Below are 25171 nucleotides of genomic sequence, written 5' to 3' on the forward strand. Positions count from 1 at the left end.
GCCACTGCACTCCAGCGTGGGCGACAGAGTGAGAAGTGAGACTCTATCACAAACACACACACACACAACATACACGCATATATATAAAATATATATACCTGGTTAAATAAGATATATAATTAAAATTAATCTTTTTAAAAATTGTTTTTAATGTAGCTACTAGAAATTTTTATTTCATTTTTTTTTTGTATCTAGGAAGTAACTAACTTGCTTTTGACATTTCATTTATTTATTTAAGATTATTTTTGCCACTAAAGACAGAACTTATAATTTTTTTTTTAATAGAGATAGGGTTTTAACCAGGCTGATGTTTTTCTTTTCTTTTTTTTTTTTTGGAGACAGAGTCTCACTTTATCCCTCAGGCTGGAGGGCAGTGGTGCAATCTCGGCCCACTGCAATCTCTACCTCCCAGGTTCAAGTGATTCCCCTGCCTCAGCCTCCTGAGTAGCTGGGATTACAGGCGCACACCACCACACCCAGCTAATTTTTGTACTTTTAGTAGAGATGGGGTTTCACCATGTTGGCCAGGATGGTCTCAATCTCTTGACCTCGTGATCTGCCTGCCTCAGCCTCCCAAAGTACTGGGATTACAGGCGTGAGCCATCATGCCTGGCTGAACATTTTAAATTACATATGTTGTTCATATATTTCCATTGGGCAGTACTGCTCTAAACCTAGTAAGTTCTCAGTCTTCATGTAAAAAAGAAACTAAACTATTATCAGGGGTAGGATTGTTAGCTCAGGGACAAATGATAAGAATCCCACATGTATAAAGAGCTTTGGAGACCAACTGCCCACCGAGGTTGAATACCTTTCAACTTCTCATCAACTACAGTGACTGCTTGGAGCAACGTATAGAAAACAGCTTCTGAGAGGGGATGGTGAGGGAGGGCAAGGGTTGAAAAACTACCTGTTGGCTGGGTGTGTTGGCTTACATCTGTAATCCCAGCAATTTGGGAGGCCAAGATAGACAGATCATTTGAGGTCAGGGATTCGAGAGCAGCCTGGCCAACATGGTGAAACCATGTCTCTACTAAAAATACAAAAATTAGCCAGGCATGGTGGTGGCTACTCAGGAGGCTGATGCAGAAGGATCACGTGAATCTGGAAGACAGAGGTTACAGTGAGCTAAGATAGCAACACTGTACTCCAGCCTGGGTGACAGAGTGAGACTCTGTCTCAAAAAACAAAAAACAAAAAAAAGAAAGAAAAACTACTTATTGGTACAATGTCTAGTATTTGGGTGACAGGTACACTAGAAGCCCAGCCCCTACCATTATGCATGTAATACCCATGTAATAAACAAGCACATGTACCCCCAAAATCTAAAATTTTTAAAATAAACGTAACTAAACATGGAGAAGGTAATACAGTGTGCTACGATTTTACAATGGCAACAATGTCACTAGATGACAGAAATTTTCCAGCTCCATTACAACTTTATGGGACCACTGTCACATATGCCATCTGTCACTCATGGAAACATCCTTACACAGCACATGATCATATAATTATGGTGGCTGTTAAATATTTTCTAATTTAACCATGATTTCTACTTTTATCAGTACACATTTTACCGTTAAGAAAGGACTTTCTTTAAATGTGGCACATATAATATACACCATGGAATATTATGCAGCTATAAAGAAGAATGAATTCATGTCCTTTGTGAGGACATGGATGAAGCTGGAAGCCATCATTCTCAGCAAACTAATACAGGAATAGAAAACCAAACACCAGGGCCGGGCGCGGTGGCTCACGCCTGTAATCCCAGCACTTTGGGAGGCCGAGGCAGGTGGATCACGAGGTCAAGAGATCAAGACCATCCTGCTCAACATGGTGAAACCCCATCTCTACTAAAAATACAAAAAATTAGCTGGGCATGGTGACGCGTGCCTGTAAATCCCAGCTACTCAGGAGGCTGAGGCAGGAGAATTGCCTGAACCCAGGAGGCAGAGGTTGCGGCGAGCCCAGATCGCGCCATTGCACTCCAGGCTGGGTAACGAGAGCAAAACTCCGTCTCAAAAAAAAAAAAAAAGAAAACCAAACACCAAATGTTCTCACTCATAGGTGGGAGTTGAACAATGAGAACACAAGGACACAGGGAGGGCAACATCACACACTGGGGCCTATTGGGGGGTGGGGGACAAGGACAAATTCTAATGCATGCAGGGCCTAAAACCTAGATGACAGGTTGATAGATGCAGCAAACCCCATGGCACAGGTATACCTATGTAACAAACCTGTACATTCTGGACATGTATCCCCGAACTTAAAGTAAAATTTTTTTAAAAAGAAAGGGCTGTCTTTCATCCCCTATTTATTCATTCATTTATTTTAACAGTATAGGCTTATAAATTTTTATGTTATACTAGTTTTCCCTTATCTGCAGTTTTGCTTTCCATGATTTTAATTACCCAGAGTCAACCATGATCTGAAAATATTAAATGGAAAATTCCAGAAATAAACAATTCTTAAGTTAAAAAAAATGAAAAGATTCTGAGGTGAGACCAAGCTCAGCCAAAAAAGAGTAGGTGATTGAATAGTGATGTCTGCCATGGGTATAGTATTAGAGTAATGCCACACACGTTGCATGTTTGGTCATGGGGGTTGCCCAAGGTCACACAGCTAGCAACTCCACCTGTGAAGCAGCAGAAGAGAGGTGTGGGGAGCATGGCATTCCCTACTTCCACCCACCTGTGTTTTCCTCGTCCTCCTGCCTGCTGGGGTTCAGGGCCATGACCTGTACAGTCACACAGTTTCGAGACACGGTGCCACCACTGTGTCCTGGAGGCCACACCTTGTGGGTCTGCATGTGTTTCTTAACATTAGACTTCTGGGCAAAGGCACGGCCACAGGCAATACACTGGAAGGGCTTCTCGCCGGTGTGGCTGTGGAAGACAAGGCTTGTCAGTGCCCTCCTGCAGGAACGAGGACAAGGCCTCAGCCCAGGAGCTCACAGCCACCAGGAAGGCCCAGGAAGAACATCCAGATGCCGCTGGCCACCCTCTGACACCATGGAGACAAGCCCTCTTGCTGAGGCAGGCAGACCAGAGATGGAAAGACCCTGGGTTCTGGGTCATGTTACTGAGCTGCTCGTCAACAAACCCTGGAGCCATCCTCCTCTGGCCATCCCATACTGTGAGATAACATTTCCTAATTGTCCAAGCCCATTTAAATGAGGACTTCTGGCCTGGCACAGTAGTTTATGTCTGTAATCCCAGCACTTTGGGAGGCCGAGGCAGGTGGATCACTTGAGGTCAGGAATTTGAAACCAGCCTGACCAATATGGTCAAACCCCATCTCTACTAAAAATACAAAACTTAGCTGGACCTGGTGGTGCGCACTGTAATCCCAGTTACTCAGGAGGCTGAGGTAGGAGAATCGCTTGAACCTGGGAGGTGGAGGTTGCAGTGAGCCGAGATCACACGACTACACTCCAGCCTGGGCAACAGAGCGAGACTCCATCTCAGAAACGAATAAATAAATGGGGACTTCTGTCATTTGAAGGAGAAAACATTCTAGTTGTCACAGCACAGCACTTGTACCACAGTTTAACATTTTTCTTCAAATCAACTCACTTTTTTAAAACTTAAAATAATTTTTTTTTTGAGACAGAGCCTGGCTATGTCATCAGAGTGGAGTGCAGTGGCGCAATCTCGGCTCACTACAACCTCTGCTTCCAGGTTCAAGCGATTCTCCTGCTTCAGACTCCCAAGTATCTGGGACTCACAGGGGTGTGCCACCATGCCCAGCTAATTTTTGTATTTTTAGTAGAGACGGGGTTTCACCATGTTGATCACGATGGTCTCGATCTCTTGACCTCGTGATCCACCCACCTCGGCCTCCCAAAGTGCTGGGATTATAGGCTTGAGCCACCACGCCCGGCCTTGTCTCTAAAATTAAATAAATGAAAACAAAATAATCTTTTTTAAAAAAACTTCATTTTGTTATTCTGTATGGAAAACCACTTGTCATAAAGCAACTAAAAAAAAATGCAAGATCCAGAGCTACACTGTCCAATAATGTAGACAGTGCCATATGGGGCTACTTAAATAATATACACTGTCCAATAAGGTAGACATAAGCCATATGGGGCTACTTAAATTTAAATTCAAACCCGGCATGGTGACTCATGCCTGTAATCCCAACACTTTGGGAAGCCAAGATGGGAGAATCACTTGAGCTCAGGAGTTCAAGACCAGCCTGAGCAACATGATGAAACCCTGTTTCTACAAAAAATACAAAAATTAGCTAGGTGTGGTGGTGTGAGCCTGTGGTCTCAGCAGTTTGGGAGTATGAGATGGGAGGACTGCTTGAGCCTGGGAGATTGAGGCTGCAGTGAGCCAAGATCACACCACTGCACTCCAGCCTAGGCAACAGAGCAAGACCCTGTCTAAAAATAAATAAATAAAAATTCATTAAAATAAAATACAAAATTCAATTTCTCAATCTCACTAGCCATATTCCAAGTGCTCAACAGCCATGTATAGTCAGTAGTTACCATATTGGAGAGTGCCAATTTGAGCATTTCTTTTTTTTTTTTTTTGAGACAGAGTCTCACTCTGTCACCCAGGCTGGAGTGCAGTGGCATGATCTCAGCTCACTGTAACCTCTGCCTCCTGGGTTCAAGGGTTTCTCCTGTCTCAGTCTCCCAAGTAGCTGGAACTACAGGTATCCACCACCATGCCTGGCTAATTTTTGTGTTTTTAGTAGAGATGGGGTTTCACCATGTTAGCCAGGCTACTCTCGAAACCCTGACCTCAAGTGATCCGCCCACCTCAACCTCCTAAAGTGCTGGGATTACAGGCATAAACCACCATGTCCGGCCCAATTTGAGCATTTCTATCATTACAGAAAGTTCTATTGGACAGCACTAGTATAGACCAGTTCTCAACTGAGGTCAGTTTTGCCCTCCGGGAGACACTGGCATTTTTTATTGTCACAGCTGTAGGCTGTGGTACTCCTAGCATCTAACGGTTAGAGGCCAGGGATGCTCCTAAACATTCTATGATGCGCACCTCAGCTCCCCACAGCAAAGAATAATGTGATCCAAGATCCAAAATGTCAGCAGCAGCAAGGCTGAAAAACCCTGGTCTAGACAGAAGCTGCTGCCAGCCATGGCTGGAATCTGGGTTTGTTCTCTGTCTCTCTCTCCCTCTCTCTCTCCGTTATAAGAGATGAGTATGTATACCAAAGGTGTTAAAGACCACATTATACCAAATCGAGGTTTTCAAGGACTGAAATTACAAAGGGAAGAATTTTCCCACTACATCTTTCAGAACCTTTCAACCCCATATCCATGAACCACCAAAAATCATCTCATGTACCAGTGCATCTCACTGTGTGACACGCTGAACAAGTCCAGCCTCCCCTTTCACAGATGGAAAAACCCAGGCCCAGCAGGGATCCTTGCAAGCTTAGTTCGGAGTGAGCAGAGCCCACAGAGTCCCATTTGCAGAGCATGGCAGCCCTGGCTGGCCAGCTTGTTCTGCAGAGGGGAGGCCTGAGACAGCCCTGACATGTCTGCGAAGCCCACCTGGGTTCAGTGCTTTTCTCCCCATACTGGCCTGTCCCTGACCTTCCCGGTCTCTGTGGGCAGGTCCCACAGCTTTTACAGGTCCCTTCCACTGCTCCTGAGATAGAAGAGGAAAAACCACCCCGACCTGGACTACAGCCCGAACACCATGACATGGGAGGTGCAACCTGCGTCACTCCCCAGGCTAGGGGCTGAAAAGAGTCTCGCTTCCAGCAGACGGCTCCAGCCACACCTGCCTCACCACACGTATGTACCTTCGGATATGCTGCTGCAGGTCGAAGTTTTTGGTGAATGACTTGTCACAGTATGAGCACTTGAGTTTCTGAGCCTTTGGCTTCCCTGCAGCTGAAAGACGAATGGAAGGAGGGGACAATGAGGCTAGGGTGCAGCTCAGGGCACCAAGGGCAGCCTCTGGCTGCTGAGCCAGACAATGCACACCCCAGGAAGTCTACACCCATGTGCAGGCCGGGGAGGAGACACCGGAGAGCTTCACAGGGACTGGGGAGGAAAGCCCAGGTCATGCTCTGGCTGGGAAAGTAAGACAAATCCTTCAAAGGCTCCCCTCTGCCTATAATCAAATCTACCCTCTTTGCCGTGGCCCACAGTGCTCTCCATCCACTAACTCCTGACAACCTCATCATTCTCTCCATGCAGCTGCAGTAGACTCCTAGTTAACCTTGCTAACCTTCAAAGACCTCAAGCATGTTCCTACCTTCAGGCCTTTGCACCTGCTGTTCCCCCTTGCCTGCAATGCTTGTCCCACAGATATACACAAGGCTGCTTCCTTCTCCTCCTCACCTGAGGAGAATCATTTACCAGCCTCTCCCTAGTTATTCTTAATCACAGGACCCATTAGCCTCCTTCTTAGAGCAACTCAGAAATATTTATTTATTCCCTGTCCATTTCTTCCATTAAACTGAAGGCAGAAGAAATCACAGACCAAGAGACTAGATCCCAGTGCCTGACACTGGGCCTGGCATACAGACGCTCCATACAGCATTGTGGAAGGAAGGAAGGAAGGGTAGGAAAGCCCCTGAAACATTCTCAGCTTCTCTCCTCTCCATCTGCTCCCTGCTCTGACTCCACCTCCCAGCCCCTACTTAGCATCTGCATTAGGATGGCAGATACTACTGCTTGCCTGATATCCACTCTCTCCTTCCCGCCTCACAAATCCCATAAAGGGAATATCAATGTCCCTAGCCAAAAGAGACACTTCCCAGCTTCTCCTGCAGCTAGGTATGGCCATGTGACTAAGTTTTCATCAACGAGATATAAGCAAAAATACGAAACAGAACTTCTAGAAGCTGGGAGAAGCTCCTTTTATCCTTCCCTTTCCCTTCTTACTACCTGGAACATTAAATTGATGACCGGAGTTCCAGCAGCCATCTGAGACAATGAGGCATCAGGATAACTGGTACTATGTTGTGGAGGTGGTGGAAACAGAAAGAAGAAACAGGGGTGTCTGGTGCCCATGCAGTCACATGATCCCCAGATTGTCTGCTTCTGGCCTTGATTTACACAGAAAATAAACAAAATTCTATCATTTTGAAGTTATTGCTATTTTGAATTTTCTATTACATGCAACCAAACTTGAACTACCATAAAAGGGAAGACCAGAACCAAGCAGCCTGTGGATCAGCCATGCTGAGGAAAGATGCCCATGGCAGGCTGGGGGCCCACCTTCGGGGAGTCCCCTGGCACCTTTAGCCCGTCGGGTCTTCAGCATTGGTGGAGAGTCAAAAGTGGCCACCGTGCCCCCGGCAGCGCTGGTCATGGGGGCCGTGGGGTTTGGTCCTTTGGGTTTGAATCCCTGCTTGCCAGGGCTGTACACGGCAGGGCTGGAGTACACTGGAGCCTCCACACACTGGTTTGGCACCTAGAAGGACAGCACAGTCAGGGAAAAAGCCCTGCCGGGGGAAGGGAAGAGCTCCCAGCCAGGGCACTCTCCCTGCCTTCCTGGCCAACCTCAGCCACTCTCCCCTACATGACCATCACAGACCCTCCACCTGCCCTGGTCACCCAAGTCACTCCCAAGCTCCCTCAGAACTTCATGAAGCCAGGAGGCCAGAACAGCTAAGGAGCCAGGCTGCCCGGGTTCAAATCTTGACTCTTCCACTTAGCACCTAAGTGACCGTAGGCATCTTTTACTTTCTCTGTCTCAGTTTCCACATCTGTAAAATGGGACTCATCATAGTACCCCTCTCATGGGATTACTGTGAAGATCAAAGCAAGCAACAAGTAAAGGGCTTAGAACAGTGACTGGCACAGAGTGAGCACGCAATATACAGTAGCTGTTATTATTGCCACGACTATGGCTTTTTGTGTTTTGTTTTGTTTTGTTTTGTTTTGAGACAAGGTCTCGCTCTATCACCAGGCTGAAGTGCAGTGGCACAATCTTGGCTCACTGCAACCTCTACCTCCCAGGTTCAAGCAACTCTCCTGCCTCAGCCTCCCAAGTAGCAGGGTGGCTCACACCACCCTGCCCAGCTAATTGGTTTTTCTTTTTGAGACAGAGTCTCCCTCTGTCACCAGGCACCAGGCTGGAGTGCGGTGGCGTGATTATCAGCTCACTGGGTTCAAGCGATTCTCCTGCCTCAGCCTCCCAAGTAGCTGGGACTACAGGTGCGTGCCCAGCTCATTTTTGTTATTTTAGTAGAGATGGGGTTTCACCATGTTGGCCAGGATGGTCTCGATCACTTAACCTCATGATCCGCCCACCTTGGCCTCCCAAAGTGCTGGGATTTCAGGCATGAGCCACCGTGCCAGGCCATAATTTTTTTTTTTTTTTTTTTTTGTATTTTTAGTAGAGACAGCATTTCACCATGTTTGCCAGGATGGTCTTGATCTCTTGACCTTGTGATCCACCTGTCCCGGCCTCCCAAAGTGCTGGGATTACAGGCATGAGCCATCACGCCCAGCCGACTACTCTTATCAGTGGTTCTTTGCTAGCTTAAGAGAACCAGGTGGCTGGGCACAGTGGCTCACATCTGTAATCCCAGCACTTTGGGAAGCCAAGGTGGGCAGATCACTTGAGGTCAGGAGTTTGAGACCAGCCTGGCCAACATGGTGAAACCCCATCTCTATTAAAAATACAAAAATTCGCCAGGCATGGTGGTGTGTGCCTGTAATCTCAGCTACTCAGGAGGCTGAGGCAAGAGAACTGCTTGAGCCTGGAAGACGGAGGTTGCGGTGAGCCAAGATCGCATCACTGCACTCCAGTCTGGGTAACAGAGCAAGACTCTGTCTCAAAGAAAAAAAGCGAGAGAGAGAGAGAGAGAGAGAGAGAGAGAGAACCAGGAAGTCAGAGGGGTCTGTGCTCTCCCCAGCTGCTCCACTTCCTGCCTGACAGTACCCAATCAATGGTACAGTAGCAGGCTTCCTCTCACTGAGAACTGAAGCCACAAGAAATGACCACATGAATTCTGAGTCATTCAGATTAAGTTAACATTAAGCTTACATCCCCACACTGGGACATCGTAAAGAATTCATTTTTTCAGCCTTTTTGTTGTTACTGTTGCTGTCTTTTGAGAGAGGGTCTTGCTCTATTGTCCAGGCTGGAATACAATGATGTGATCTCAGCTCACCACAGCCTTATCTCCCAGGCCTTGACCTCCCAGGCCCAAGCAATCCTCCCGCCTCAGCCTCTCAAGCAGTTGGAATGACAGGCACACACCACCTCACTTGGTTAATTTTTGTGTATTTTGTAGAGACGAGATTTTACCATGCTGCCCAAACTGGTCTCAAACTCCTGAGTTCAAGTGATCCAACCACTTCGGCCTCCCAAGGTGCAGGGATTACAGGCGTGAGCCTGGCCTATTCATCATTCATTGGTCTTCCTGAGGTGTCCTACCTAAAATTTCTGGCCAAGCACGATGCTCATGCCTGCAATTCCAGTACTTTGGGAAGTTGAGGAAGGAGGATCGCTTGAGCATATGAGATTGAGACTAGCCTGGCCAACATAGGGAGATCTCGTCTCTACAAAATATTTAAAAAACTAGTTGGGCATGGTAACACATGCCTGTAGTCCCAGTTTCTCAGGAGGCTGAGATGGGAGAATCACCTGAGCCTGGGAGATCGAGACTGCGGTGAGCCGTGATCATGCCACTTCACTCCAGCCTGGGTGACAGAGCAAGACTCTGTCTCAAAAAAAAAAGACTACAACTAAGCAAAAAGCCCAAATTTCAAAAAATATTTCAGATAAACAAAAATAAACAGAAAGCTACAGTTGGAGTAATAAAATCAGACAAAACTGAAAAAAGGTTTAAAAAACACTATTTATAAAATCTAGCTGGGCACAGTAGCTCATGCCTGTAATCCCAACACTCTGGGAGGCTGAGGTGAGAGGCTCACTTGAGGCCAGGAGATGGAGACCAAGCTGGGCTAAAGTGAGATCACCATCTCTAATTAAAAAAAAAAAAAAAATCCCTCTGCAGAAATACGTTGCCTGGTTTCTCTTTTCCTGGCCAAACCCTGACCAATACAGCACTCAATAAACACTTGTCAGGCAGGGTGCGTGCAGGAGCTCACACCTGTAATCCCAGCACTTTGGGAAGCCGAGGCAGGCAGATCACCTGAGGCCAGGAGTTCCAGAGCAGCCTGGCCACTATTTTTAATGAAAATACAAAAAACTTAGCTGGGCGTGGTAGCACATGCCTGTAATATCAGCTACTCAGGAGGCTGAGGCACGAGAATCGCCTGAACCCAAAAGGTGGAGGTTTCAGTGAGCTGAGATCACACCACTGCACTCCAGCCTGGGAGACATTGTGAGACTCTGTCTTAAATAAATAAATAAATATTTGTCACATGAATACATTCACCCATCACTCAAGGCATTACTGAGTAATTAATGTGACTGCCACTGGCATAGGCTCTTATTATCCTCAACAGCTCTTCTAGGAGAGTTCCCATCTTAGAGGGGTGCAAACTGAGGCCATGGCCCAATGTAAGATATCTACTCTAGGAGGACCACAGGCCAGGTGCTCTGCTAGGTGCTAAAGATGCGAAGTCTAAGAAGAATCAGGCTCTGCCCTCAAATATCACCCTCATCTACATGGAAAATCAACAGCAGCCGCTCCCTCTGTGCTGGTCCCCACTGGGCTGGTCCCCTCTGACTACCAAGCCACCAGGATTATCTCAGCATCACACTGAACTTTTTCTCAATTTGATCAATTCCCTAGAGAAGCTTGCTCTGTTCTCCCAGGCTAGGGCAAAGCCCGTCAAAGCCCCTCAGAACATCACGTGAATGCCTTGCGGTGGGATCTTCCGACTGGTCTGGGCTCTCTTTATAAGGGACTACCTGACATGCGGTGGGCCTGAGTTAGTGTGATTTCCAGTGCAGGTGGGTTGTTTCTGTTGTAACCATCCCCCCTAGCACTCGTGTCTTGGAAGGTTCTATGAACTCAGTGCATTTTGAGTAGACAGCCTGTAGCTTAGAGCTCATGGGCAGGGAATTAGCATGGTACATTGATTGGATTATGGCCCCAATTCATCACCCCTCCCCGTACCCATGCCTTTGCAGTGTGACTTTGCAGCTCCTCCCATCAAGAGGTGGCATCTATTTCCCTACCTGCTGAATCTAAGCTGGCCTTGTGATCTGCTTTGGCCAGCAGAAGTGATTCTGTGTTATCTACAAGCCTAAACCTCAAGAGGCCTTGGGCATTTCTGCACCTCCACCACGGCCACGAGAACCTACCGGAGGATGAGAGTCACGCAGAACAGAGCTGAGGCACCCCACTTGTCCCAGCCCAGGCCATCCTAGAGCAGCTGACAACCAGCCAACCTTCAGACATATGAGTGAGTCCAGCCAAGATCTGCAGAGTTGTCTCGCTGACCATGCATACACGTGAACAATAACCACTTTTGTGATACATTACTGATGTCTGATGGATATTTCTTTCCCAGCAATAGCTAACTGATACACCTAGCTTATTAAAAACTGTCAGAGACACTTAGGCAGATAATTTTTTTAAATCTTTTTTAATTTTTTTGCCCGAAAAGGCAAGCAATCTCGGACCGTTCTGAGCATTACCTGCAGGCAGCTTATATTTCTGCTACAACCTGTACTCCACTTCACCATCTCATGGCTGGCATCTTACATCTGTGGGTTTGAGGCTTTGATGAAAGTCCTTCTCCTCCATGATGTGGTACACCCCACGAAGGCCAGGACTCGGTTTGCTTTTCACGGTATCCCTAGCACAATACCTGGCACACAGCTGGTGCTCAGGACGGGTCCAGGTTGCCCAAGATGTCCATGACTAGTATTCCCTTCCACCCTGCCCCCTCTGCTCACCTCCAGGGGTGGATAGGGCTGCATCCCCAGCGCCTGGATCTCCACGGTTCCACTCCCAGCCAGGGGCGCAGCAGCACTGTATACCTCCACCACACCGTTCCCTCCAGGGTTGGGACGCCCAGGGGGGCCCAGGCTCTGGGGTGGAGGTGGTGGGGGCTGAGGTGGTGGTGGTGGGGGCAGTGGTGGAGGAGGCGGAGGAGGGGGTGGAGGCTGGGTGAGGTAGCTGGGCACGGAATGCATGTTTAGGCTGCTCTGAAATCAGAAAAGAAAAGTGTTACAGCTTCTTGATACCAGCTGTCTGACTTATCAGGGAGGAAGGACATTGGCTTTAGCCAGCCAGGTGGAAAGAACAGCTACTCACCAGGCAGCTCAGGGGAGGGGCTAAGCGGGGTTGGGGAAAGAAAGTCATAGGCGAATTGAGAGGAAGCCTTGGCTCGGTGCTGCTTTCCCTCTTCCCTATGAAATTAGGCAGAAAGGACCTAACTCACGCAGAAAAGAGTTAACAGAGCAGCCTAATGTTGCTATCTTCAAAAGGGCTTTCTTGCAGCAGCAGCTCGTGACTGGGATCTGAGACCCTGGCTTGTGGGACATCTCCTTTGTCGATAAGGCTTGTTTTGCCCACCTGGGGCACTGTTCTATTGTACCAGCTTACATAGGCTATTTGGACAAAAAATGGGATTCATGGTGAACACTTCCTTCTCTTCTGGGAGTCTGGAATTTTGGTCATGGTGACTGGTCAACTATCTGACCAATCCCTAACAGAAACCCTGGCCTTGGGCCTGGCGCAGTGGCTCACACCTGTAATCTCAGCACTTTGGGAGGCCGAGGCAGGTGGAATCCAGGAGTTTGAGACCAGTCTGGGCAACATGGCAAAACCACATCTTTACTAAAAATTCAAAAAAATTAGCCAGGCATAATGGTGCATGCCTGTTGTCCCAGCTACTCAGGAGGCTGAGGTGGGGGAATCACCCGAGCCCAGGGAGGTGGAGGTTGCAGTGAGCCGAAATCACACCACTGCACTCCAGCCAGGGCAGTTGAAGTAAGATCCTGACTCCAGAAAAAAATCAAAAAAACCGACCCTGGCCATGGAGTCTTAAGTGTGTTTCCCCAGGTAGAAACACGGCACACATGTTGCTAGACTTCATGGCTGCAGTAATAATGTGTTTTGTGCAACCTCTCTCCTCCTCCTCCCCAAGACAGAGAACTCTGGATTCCTCCAGATGCCACCAGATGGTGTCTTTTTCCCTCACTGAACTTGCCGTGTGTCCCTTTGCTGTAATAAACCACAGCCATGAGTACAACCACCTCTGAGTCCCGTGAGTCTTTCGAGACAATCATGAATGTGTGGGTAGCCATGAAACGCAGCCAGTGACTTCTAGAAATTTATGCTACAAAAAAAGTCAAGCAGGTGGGCAAAGACGTCTATACATAGATAGTGACTCCAACCATTTTCACAACAGCAAAAACTAGCAATGACCTACATGTCTATACATAGAAACTTGGCTACATAGAAGACAGCCCTTCCATGTGGTGGAATCCTTTGCAGCTATTAAAATGATTGTGCTGATGGGTGCAGTGGTTCACACCTGTAATCCCAACACTTTGGGAGGCAGAGGCAGGAGGATTGTTTGAGCCCAGGAGTTTGAGACCAGCCTGGGCAATGTAGCCAGACCCTGTCTCTAAAAAAAAAATGTTTTAATTAGCCAAGTATGTTGGCACACATATGTAGTCCCAGCTACTCAGGAGGCTGAGGAGGGAGGATTGCTTGAGCCCAAGAGTTTGAGGTTACAGTGAGCTATGATCCCACCACTGCACTCCAGCCTGAGTAACCTGAGTGAGACACTGCCTCAAAAATTTAAAAAGAAAAAACAAAACAAATAAAAAAAAACACGATGATGCTGATCAGCATTTCATAAGGGACACGGGGTCCTCCTCTTCACTGCTATTCCTTATGTTCCACAGTAAAATATGTTTGAGGAAAAAGTCTCTGTTGAGAAAATCAAAAGGATTTCTATATGGCAGGAAGAACCCAGGGACACAGCAAGGGGAGAAGTAAAACACCTCCACCTTAGGCTCATTTGGCCGCAGATCCTTTTTGTATTAAAAAATTCCCAGCCAGGTGCAGTAGCTCACGTCTAAAATCCCAGCACTTTGGGAAGCCAAGGCTGGAAGATCCCCTGAGCCCAGGAGTTCAAGATCAGCCTGGACAACAAAGGGAGACCCCATCTCTACAATTTTTATTTTTAATCCCAGGAACTACTATGCATTTTCTGTTTCTCTTTTTTGTTTGTTTTTTTTTTTGAGACAGAGTCTCGCACAGTCGCCTGGGCTGGAGTACAGTGGAGCGATCTTGGCTCACTGCAACCTCCACCTTCCCGGTTCAAGAGATTCTCCTGCCTCAGCCTCCTGAGTAGCGGTGATTACAGATGCCTACCACACCTGGCTAATTTCTTGAATTTTTAGTAGAGATAGGGTTTCACTATGTTGACCAGGCTGGTCTCAAACATCTGACCTCATGACCCAACTGTCTTGGCCTACCAAGGTGCTGGGATTACAGGTGTGAACCATCGCACCCAGCCCACATTTTCTGTTTTTCTAATGGACAGGGGACACTTGTTAAGAATAAAAACAAGGCAGGCCGGGATTGGTGGCCCACTCCCGTAATCCCAGCACTTTTGGAGGCCTAGGCAGGTGGATCACGGGGTCAGGAGATCAAGACCATCCTGGCTAACATGGTAAAAACCTGTCTCTACTAAAAATAGAAAAATTAGCCGGGTGTGGTGGTATGCTCCTGTAGTCCCAGCTACTCAGGAGGCTTAGGCAGTAGAATCACTTGAACCTGGGAGGCAGAGGTTGCAGTGAGCAGAGATCATGCCATTGCACTCCAGCATGGGCAACAGAGCAAGACTCCCTCTCAAAAAAAAAAAAAGGCCAGGTGAGGTAGCTCATGCCTGTAATCCCAGCTCTTTGGAAGGCCAAGGCAGGTGGATCATCTGAGGTCATGAGTTTGAGACCAGCCTGACCAACACAGTGAAATTCCATCCCTACTAAAAATACAAAAATTAGTGTGTAATCCCAGCTACTCAGGAGGCTGAGGCAGGAGAATTGCTTGAACCTGGGAGGCTGATGTTGCAGTGATCCGAGATCGTACCACTGTCCTCCAGCCTGGGCAAGACAGCAAGACCCTGTCTCAAAAAAAAAAAAAAGTTGGAAATCAGGCTGGGTGCAGTGGCTCACGCCTGTGATCCCAGCACTTTGGGAGGCTGAGGTGGGCACATCACCTGAAGTCAGGAGTTCAAGACCATCCTGGTCAACATGGTGAAACCCCATCTCTACTAAAAATACAAAAATTAGCCAGGTGTGGTGGCACACACCTGTAATCCCAGCTACTCAGGAGGATGATGAAGGAGAAACACTTGAACCCAGGAGGCAGAGGTTGCAGTGAGCTGAGATCACACCACTGCGTACCAGCCTGGGCAACAGAGTAACACTCCATCTCAAAAAAAAAAAGGTCAAAATAGCTGGACTGAACCTACAAAGCCCCACACATTCTGGGTCCCCACCTAGATGTAGCAGCTTCCCCACCTATAGCAGAGCTGGACAAGGGGAAGCTGACAGCCCCCCTCAGCATCAGGGAGAGCTGGGGCCAGGCCCCCTTTATTCTACAAGATTCTGAATCTGCAGGAGTTAATGTGTAGGTCTGGAATCAAGACCCCACAAGAAGCCCACACCTTCTTACCTGCACAGGTGGGGGGCCCTGGGGCATGGGCTGGTCCAGGGATGTGAAGGCTGACATGGCAGACATGAGCACGTCATCGCTCACCAAGATGTTCCCCTGTACCAGGGTCTGGATCAGTGGGGATGGGGGCACTGTGATGTATGTGGAAATCTGGACAGTGAGAGAGAGAGACTGAGTGAGAGAGAAACAGAGAGAGAAAGAGTGTGTGTGCATGTGTGCGTGTGCGCATGTGTGGACACATCTGAGGCTCTGTAAGTCAGCCAAGGAGGGCATGATGCAAAAGATCCAGGTTCTGGAGTCCCACAGACTTGGGTTCTATTTCTACCTCTGCTGCTCCCTGCTGTGTGAGCCCAGGCAAGTCACTCTACGTCTCTGTGCCTCCATTTAATCATCTACCAAATGAGAAAGATAAGGCCAGCCATGGTGGTTCACACCTGTAATCCTAGCAATTTGGGAGGCTGACGCAGGTGAATCACTTGAACTCATTTTGGGAGGCTGAGGCAGGTGAATTGCTTCAACCAGGAGTTCAAGACCAGCCTGGGCAACATGGTGAAACCATCTCTACAAAAAAATACAAAAATTAGCCAGTGTGGTTGCACACACCTGTAGTCCCAGTTACTTGGAAGGCTGAAGTGAGAGGATCACCTGAGCCCAGGAAGTACAGACTGCAGTGAGCCATGATCACACCACAGCACTCAAGCATGAATGACAGAGTGAGACTCTGTCTCTAAAAAAAACAAAAAACAGGCCAGGCGCAGTGGCTCACACCTGTAATCCTAGCACTTTGGGAGGGCGAGGCAGGCGGACTGCCTAGCTCAGGAGTTTGCAACCAGCCTGAGCAACATGGTGAAACCCCGTCTCTACTAAAGTACAAAAAAAAATCAGCTGGGCATAGTGGCAGGCGCCTGTAGTCCCAGCTACTTGGGAGGCTGAGGCAGGAGAATCATTTGAACCTGGGAGGCGAAGGTTGCAGTGAGCCGAGACTGCACCATTGCACTCCAGCCTGGGTTAACAAGAGCAAAACTCTGTCTCAAAACAAATGAGGAGAATAACTCACATCTCTCTGCGAAGTACATACCCTATGACTCAGTAATAATACTTCTTTGTATTGGCTGGGCGCAGTGGCTCACACCTGTAATCCCAGCACTTTGGGAGGTCAAGAAATAGAGACCATCCTGGCCAACATGGTGAAACTCCGTCTCTACTAAAAATACAAAAACTGGCTAGGCATGGTGACGCATTCCTGTAGTTCCAGCTACTCAGCTGAGGCAGGAGAATCGCTTGAACCCAGGAGGAAGAGGTTGCAATTAGCCGAGATTGTGGCACTGCACTCCAACCTGGGCAATAGAGTGAGACTCCATCTCAAATAAATAAATAAACAAATACTTCCTTGTATCTATGTCCTGTCGACATGGGACTGAACCCATGTCCACAGGAAGTCCACAAGTATCTTAGGTCAAGAAAAATATTCGGTCTGGTGCAGTGACTCATGCCTGTAATCCCAGCACTTTGAGAGGCTAAAGCAGTGGATCACTTGAGGTCATGAGTTCGAGACCAGCCTGGCCCACATAGTGAAACCCTGTCTCCACTAAAAATACAAGAAGTAGCTGGGCATGGTGGTGGGTGCCTGTAGTCCCAACTACTGGGGAAGACTGAGGTAGGAAAATCACTTGAACCTGGGAGATGGACGTTGCAGTGAGCTGAGACTGTGCCACTGCACTCCAGCCTGAGCAACAGAGCAAGATTTTAGCAAAAACAAACAAACAAACAAAGATAGGGGTGAGGGGAATATTTTCTACTAGCAAAACTCATAGTCAAGCAGTGAGAAAAATGACTATGTTTTATGCCAGAAGATGCCTGCTTCAGTCTATATGTCCTATGAGTCTGAGCTGAAGGCTTTCATTTTGATGGCAGAAATGATACCTATACAATGAATGAAGATAATGTTCCAAAGGGATAAGGAACGAAAAGGAAGCCAGTTGGAAATCTGACCCCTTGACCTGGCATCCTGAGATATGCCCAGCCTCCTTTATGAGGGATCCTTTAATCTCCCTATGAGCCCCCCACCCAGGGTGTCTTTGCTCCAGAAGCATGTGTTTGGCTGAGGACTCTGGAAGCTTCCCCAGATGCCTGCAGCCTGGCCCTCTCCTCTGGCCTCGTGACTTGGAAGTCTACGCTGTCTACTTCGTCACTGCCTCCATTTAAAGGCCGGCAGGCGTCTCAACTTCAACATGCCCAGCTGAGCTCCTGACATCCCCGGAAAACCTTCTCCTCACAACCTCCTCTCTTCAGTTAGTGGCAACTCTAAATCAGGAGTCCCCCGGAATCTTTCTTTATCTCACACTCCTCACCCAATCAATTCACAATTTCTGTCCACAACACCTTCAAAGTGCTTCTAAAATCTCACGCTTTCTCACCACCTCCATTACCAACATGCTGGTCAAGCTACCTGCATCCACTGCCTGGATATGTGCCACAGACCCCCCATCTGGTCTCCAGGCGTTCTCTCTTGTCCTCCCTCAAAACCTATTCTCTATCCAGCAGCCAGTGTGACCTGATTAAAGTCACTATGTCCCTCCTCGGCTTGACAGCCTCCAGTGGCTCCCATCTCACTCTCAGTGAAAGTCCCAGGGCCCACACGATCTGCCAAGACCCTCCTGCTGCCCCTCCTATCACCTCCAACCTTCCTACCTAGTCACTCAGCCCCAGCCACTCTCACCTCCTCCTAGTTCCTGGAACAAATCCACTCCTGCCTCAAGGCCTCTGCACCTGCTGATCCCCACACCTGGCTCCCGCTTCCCCAAACCAGCTGCATGACTCATTCCCCAGCCTCCTTAGGTCTATCTGGTATGTTCTTCCTATTTAAGTAACTGCAGAAATTAAATAGTACTATCGTTTTGGATTTTTAAAATAATAATATATTATCTACTTATTATTACACAACTTGATTTTTCATACAACACCTTTACCTGCTATATAGTACTTATTCTTCCTGCTCACCTCTTCACAGAGCCCTTCACCAAGCACCATAGGCAATATGGCAAAACCTCCCACCCCCATCTGGCATCCCCTATCTCTGCACATGCTGAAAACGTACATGTGCACCGTCCATCCCACCCTACTCCACAAGGGCAGTGACTTGGTCTGTCTTATCCATTGCTATAGCCCCAGTGCCCGGCATAGTACCTGAGCATGATAGGCACTCCAAAGAGACGTGTTGAATGAATGAATGAACAAACAAATGAATACCTGGCGATTGGCAGGAGGCGGGGCCTGCTGGACCACTGTGGGGGCTGCTGAAGGTGTGTAGATGTTGTTGGTGGCCAGTGAGACTGTGGCCAGGGCAGGGGTGTGCCCCTGGCACTGTTCCCGCTTGTGGGTCATAAACGCTGGCAGTGAGTTGAATTGCTTCTTACACTTCCCACAGAGAAAGACATCCTCGTCATCTGGGGTCATACCCGAAGGGTAGCGGGAAGAGGGCCACAGACAAAGGTAAAGTAATGAAAAAAAGCAAGAACATGTCAAGGGGCATCACAGTGTGAAACAGAACTGTGCTGACCACAGGAGCAGCAATCCGGGTGACACACAGGTGTCAGGCATCAACCATGTGCTTCCTAGGAGCTTTCAAAACCACACAGGCGGCCAGGTACAGTGGCTCACGCCTATAATCCCAGAACCTTTCGAGGCCAAGGAGGGTGGATCACCTGAGGTCAGGACTTCAAGACCAGCCTGGCCAACATGGTGAAACCCCATCTCCACTAAAAACACAAAAATTAGCTGGACATGGTGATGCGTGCCTGTAGTCTCAGCTACTCGGGAGGTTGAGGCAGGAGAATTGCTTGAACTTGGGAGGCAGAGGTTGCAGTGAGCCTAGATCGTGTCACTGTACTCCAGCCTGGGAAACAGAGTAACACTCCATATCAAGAAAAACAAATAAATAAATAGGAGAAGGCCCTTACAGCCTGGTCTGTAAACAGGAGAAATTCATGCTCAGCCTATTATTTCCACAGAAGAGGGGCTGAAAAATCACTTCCAGGGCAAAGGCATAAACATTGTCGTAAGGCAGCGGGGCCCTTAGCCATTCACTGCACCATGACCCCATCTCCCCATGTTTATTAAGCAGTTGAGAGCTGGTGTCCTCAGAGCTAAGCAGAGAAAGGCATCAGCCCAGAGATCCAGGCTGGGAGGTAGCGGAGAAGGTTCAGACACCAGAGCATGTCCTGGGGCCCAGAGCAGGCATTTCACTCCCACAGCCCAGCACGAGTTCCACCTACTCTTCCTGGGGAGCCACTCACCCTTCCACTGGTGAACTTGAACAGATACTCACCCAATGGCTGGATAGCAGGGGGTGCATTAACACTCTGGCCAGTTGGATCAGGGACTGCTCCTTGGCCATCCAATAATGACTGGACAGCCAGAACGGTCTGATTGTCCATTCCTGAAAAAAGAAATGCAGCCTCTTTGGAAGGCAGGCCCAGCATCGTGCTCTGACATCACGCTTATACGCCAGACCTACAGCAAAACCCCTGTGGCCGCTGGGTATAGTGGCTCACACCTGTAATCCCAGCACTTTGGGAGGCTGAGGCAGGAGGTCGCTTGAGCCCAGGAGTTTAAGACCAGTCTTAGTCAAAAATGACTGCCCAAAAAGAAAAAAAAAAAAAAAAAAAGCCAGGTGCAGTGGCTCACGCCTGTAATCCCAGCACTCTGGAAGGCTGAGGCAGGTGGATCACAAGGTCAAGAGATCGAGACCATCCTAGCCAACATGGTGAAACCCTATTTCTACTAAAAATACAAAAATTACACCCTGTCTCAAACAAGACAAAACCCTGTGGCAAAGATGGCTGACTATGTCCCAATATACATTCTCTCCTATTTCCATTGTGATAGAACCCAAGATTTTGGGATGGAAAGATGACCCCCCAAATAAAGATTACACCTCGCAACCTCTCTTACAGTTAGGGAACAAGTTCTGGCCAAAGGAATGTAAACGTGCTGTATGGCCGCTTCTGAGTTTTCCTTTTTTTTTTTTTTTTTTTTTGAGACTAAGTCTTCCTTAGTTGCCCTGGCTGGAGCACAATGGCATGATCTCAGCTCACTGCAATCACTACCTCCTGGGTTCAAGCAATTCTCCTGCCTCAGCCTTCCGAGTAGCTGGGATTTACAGGTGCATGCCACCACACCCAGCTAATTTTTTGTGTTTTTAGTAGAGACGGGGTTTCACCATGTTGACCAGGCTGGTCTCAATTTCCTGACCTCGTGATCTGCCTGCCTCAGCCTCCCAAAGTGCTGGGATTACAGGCATGGAAGTTATCTTAAAACTGCCTGATAAGTGAACCCTCTTCTTTGTCCCATCCTCCTTTCTGCTTCCCAGAATAAGAATATGGTGGTTGCAACTCTATCCACCACCCTGGACCATAAGGAGAAACCCTAGGATCATAGGATAAAAAGCTGGATAGGGGCCGGGTGCGGTGGCTCACGCCTATAATCCCAGTACTGTGGGAGGCTGAGGCCGGTGGATCACAAGGTCAGGAGACAGAGACCATCCTGGCCAATGTGGAGCCAAGACTATGCCACTGCACTCCAGCCTATAATCCCAGTACTGTGGGAGGCTGAGGCCGGTGGATCACAAGGTCAGGAGATAGAGACCATCCTGGCCAATGTGGTGAAACTCGGTCTCTACTAAAATACAAAAAAAAATTAGCTGGGCATGGTGGCGCACACCTGTAGTCCCAGCTACTCAGAAGGCTGAGGCAGGGGAATTGCTTGAACCCAGGAGGCAGAGGTTGCAGTGAGCTGAGATTGTGTCACTGCACTCTAGCCTGGCAACAGACCAAGACTCTGTCTCAAAAAAAAAAAAAAAAAAAAAAAAAAGCTGGATAGGGCTGGACATGGTGACTTATGCCTTGTAATCCCAACACTCTGGGTGGCCGAGGCAAGTATATCACCTGAGGTCAGGAGTTCGAGGCCAATATGGTGAAACCCCGTCTCTACTAAAAATACAAAATCAGCTGAGTGTGTTGGCATGTGCCTGTAATCCCAACTACTTGGGAGACTGAGGCAGGAGAATCACTTGAACCCAGGAGGCAGAGGCTGCAGCGAGCCAAGACTATGCCACTACACTCCAGCTGGGTGACAAGAGCGAAACTCTGTCTCAAAAAAAAAAAAAAAGCTGGATAATTTGGATAAATCCTGGCCCTCTAAGAACCTTGTAGAACACAGCCATCCTCCTATCCTAGACTGCCTTCCCCCGAACTTTCACGTGAAAGAAATAATCTTCCAGCCTGCTGTAGCCACTGTAATGTGCGGCTCCTATCTTACTAATGGCTGACTCTAATCCTAAGTGACAAAGTCCCTCTGGAAATCACATTAGCCAGTCATCCTCATTTACACCCACAAACCCCACAGATCTGTCTGCACACAGGCATCCTTGCCTTCCTGATTTTCAATGTGCGCCTGTCTTTTTTATTCCTCAGTAAACAACAGACTCTGAGTTGGTGGCTGGGCATCAAGAAATTGACTTCTTCCATGTTTTCTCATCGGTTACCACAGTTGAAGTTCACAGTAGTATACTGTCCGGCCATGTCACTAGCCCGATGACAGGTCTCCTCACATCTCAGTGGCCACTAAGGCACACTGCCCCCCCCCCAAAAGACTCAGATGGAGCCTCCTCTCTATGACCCCACAGCGCATACTCTGTCTCCAACCTCTCAGCTCTTACCTGGAAGTCTGCCCAAGCTTCTAACTGCAATGCAAATTGAAACCATCAGCTCCTACAGCCAAAGTGAATCCATGCTTTCCCTTGTCACAATGCACGCTGTGTCCCTCCTGACGCCAGCTCTCCACTGCAACCCCTTCTGCTCCCCAGAAAACACTCTCCACCAGCTCTCACCACCCCGTGCCTGGGAACCATCCACAGCTACACAGATCAGTCTCTCCGGAGTGCCCTCCTGCGAACTCTTCAGCTCTCCTCCCTTCAACAGCAAGTATCCCATGAGGGTCACCTATACCCTCTATCTCTTCCACCACCTTCCAGTTCTCCTCCCCACTCTCGTGGGACTTAAGCCCTCCACCATCTGGAACCACCTCTGAAAAAACTGTAAAGTGAGAAAATCATGACAGAGAAAGACACCTGACCTAACCAACCCCAACCTTTGCCTTTAACCTCCAACCTGCCCTTAATCATCCCTGGGCTTGGGTCAAGCTAACTTTGGGAGAAATTTAGTTTACAGTTTAAATGACCATAGATAACCCTTCCAAAAACTAAACCACCTTTGTAAAGCTAATGAAAGACTACTAGGTTAGGAGGGTAAGAGGAGCCTAAATTCTGCTAAGGTACAGACACAAATTATTACCCGTCATTACTCCAGCGGTTACAAGATTTGCAACTTCCCCAATTACTACTGCAGATAATATTATTATTATTTTGAAATGGGATCTATGTTGCCCAGGAGGGTCTCAAACTCTTGCGCTCAAGGGATCCTCCCACCTCGGCCTCCCAAAGTGCTGGGAATACAGGCGTGAGCCACCATACCTGGCCAACATCATCATTATTATTACTATTGTTTTATTTTATTTTTTAATATTACTATTATTTTGAGATAGAGGTTTGCTCTTGTTGCCCAGGCTGGAGTACAATGGTATGATCCTGGCTCATGGCAACCTCTGCCTCCCAGGTTCAAGTGATTCTGCAGCCTCAGCCTCCCCACTAGCTGTGATTACAGGCATGTGCCACCACACCTGGCTAATTTTGTATTTTTAGTAGAAAGGGGGTTTCTCCATGTTAGTCAGGCTGGTCTCAAACTCCCAACCTCAGGTGATTCGCCCATCTCAGCCTCCAAAAGTGCTGAGATTACAGTCGTGAGCCATCACATCCGGTCCCAACATCATTATTACAGAACCTAAGATTGGCCTTTTGAGATATCTTCATATTTTTGCATTCCTGACAACCAATGGCTCCACCCGGCCCCGCCAATGGGTCCTACGGCCCTGCCCAGAAGCAGACTCTGCATGTAGGAGGACTATTTTCCACATCCCTATAATTGTACCCCTAATCAATCAGCAGCCCATGTCCTTGCCCTGCAACCTATCCTTGAAAAAGCCTAGCCTCTAAATTTTCTAGGAGGCTGATTTGAGTAATAACAAAATTCCAGTCTCCTATTCAGCCACCTCTGTGTGAATTTAATTGTTTCTCTACTGCAATTCCCCTGTATGGATAAACTGGCTGTATCTGGGCAGCAGGCAAAATAAACCCATTGTGTGGTTAAAGTGCCACCAAAACACTTTCCCCACCATCACCAAAGACCATCTGGCAGCATCTGCCACTCCCTGAAACACACTGTTCTTTGGCTCCAGGGCACAGCCTCCCTGGGTCTTCTCTACTTTTCTGTGCCTCCTTTACGCTCTTCTCCTGGCCACTCCCAAGTGTTTCCATTATTAGGAAACATTTTGTCCTTTCTTCCTTTGTCTGGACTCTCTCTCCTCTGCCTCTCATGCTGTCCCTGGGCAGTCTCACCACCCCAGTGTACTTCCTTCCAATATCTGGAGTTAGTTTCAAGCCTGGTGTTCAAGCTCCCCTGAACAAGTTTCAGTGAATCTCCCACCATTTTACACAAAATTGTCAGCATTTTTGCATTTGTGTGCAAATCTGTACACAACTGTTCATAGCACTTTTATATATAATAGTAAAAAACTTACCCTAGGCAGCATGGTGAAACCCCATCCCTACTAAAAATACAAAGAATTAGCCAGGTGTGGTGGTGCGCACCTGGAGTCCCAGATACTCGGGAGGCTGAGGCAGGAGAATTGCTTGAACCTGGGAAGTGGAGGTTGCAGTGAGCCAGTTCATGCCATTGCACTCCAGCCTGGGCAACAGTGAACGTTTTGAGATGGGATCTCCCCATATTGCCCAGGTGAAAACCTGGTGGTGTTTCAATAGCTTTACAAAGGTGGTTTACTTTTTGGGAAGGGCCATTATCATTTAAATGGTAAACTAAATTTCTCCTAAAGTTAGGTTAGTCCAAGCCCAGGGACAACTAAGGGCAGTTTGGAGGTTAAAGGCACGGTGAGGGTTGGTTAGGTCAGGTGTCTTTTTCTGTCATGATTTTCTCACAATTTTTGCAGATGCAATTTCAGAATGGTGGGGGGCTTAAGCCCCACTAGAGTTGGGGAAGAGGACCAGAGGTAGTAGAGGAGACAGAGTGTAGGAAATGGTTCAGAAGAACAACTGAACTGTTTCTAGTTTTTACTATTTTTTTTTCTTTTTTGAAACATTGAGACCCTGCCTCAAAAAAAAAAATAATAAAAGGCCGGGCGTGGTGGCTCACTGCTGTAATCCCAGCACTTTGGGAGAGCGACGCAGGCAGATCACAAGGTCAAGAGATAGAGACCATCCTGGCCAATATGGTGAAACTCCGTCTCTACTAAAAATACAAAAAAAATTAGCCAGGCATGGTGGTGTGTGCCCGTAGTCCCAACTACTTGAGAGGTTAAGCCAGGGAATTGCTTGAAACTGGAAAACAGAAGTTGCAGTGAGCTGGGATTGCGCCACTGCACTCCAGCCTGGCGACAGAGGGAGACTCTGTCTCAGAAAAAAAAGGTTCGGGCA

The 25171-nt window shown here is 48.0% G+C and overlaps 1 protein-coding gene across 6 annotated transcripts in view; it reads right to left on the reverse strand.

Annotated features, from left to right (window-relative positions):
• The window catches only part of ZNF341 (zinc finger protein 341), a 54791-nt gene that overhangs the window by 24720 nt on the left and 4900 nt on the right, over positions 1 to 25171 (reverse strand). For 2 of the 6 annotated variants that reach the window (XM_008995513.5, XM_078371105.1), the window contains exons 2-8: positions 19895 to 20005; positions 18817 to 19013; positions 15568 to 15717; positions 11829 to 12080; positions 7241 to 7415; positions 5794 to 5884; positions 2698 to 2891 (exon numbers count right to left, since the gene is read on the reverse strand). In XM_008995513.5, the coding sequence (XP_008993761.3) occupies positions 2698 to 2891; positions 5794 to 5884; positions 7241 to 7415; positions 11829 to 12080; positions 15568 to 15717; positions 18817 to 19013; positions 19895 to 20005 (1170 nt within the window). Of the gene's footprint in view, positions 1 to 2697; positions 2892 to 5793; positions 5885 to 7219; positions 7416 to 11828; positions 12081 to 15567; positions 15718 to 18816; positions 19014 to 19894; positions 20006 to 25171 lie in introns of all 6 variants that reach the window. The other 4 variants (XM_002747270.6, XM_035298079.3, XM_078371106.1 and 1 more) reach the window with 3 other exon arrangements.

This window comes from Callithrix jacchus, chromosome 5, assembly GCF_049354715.1.
Source record: "Callithrix jacchus isolate 240 chromosome 5, calJac240_pri, whole genome shotgun sequence".
Lineage (NCBI taxonomy): Eukaryota > Metazoa > Chordata > Mammalia > Primates > Cebidae > Callithrix > Callithrix jacchus.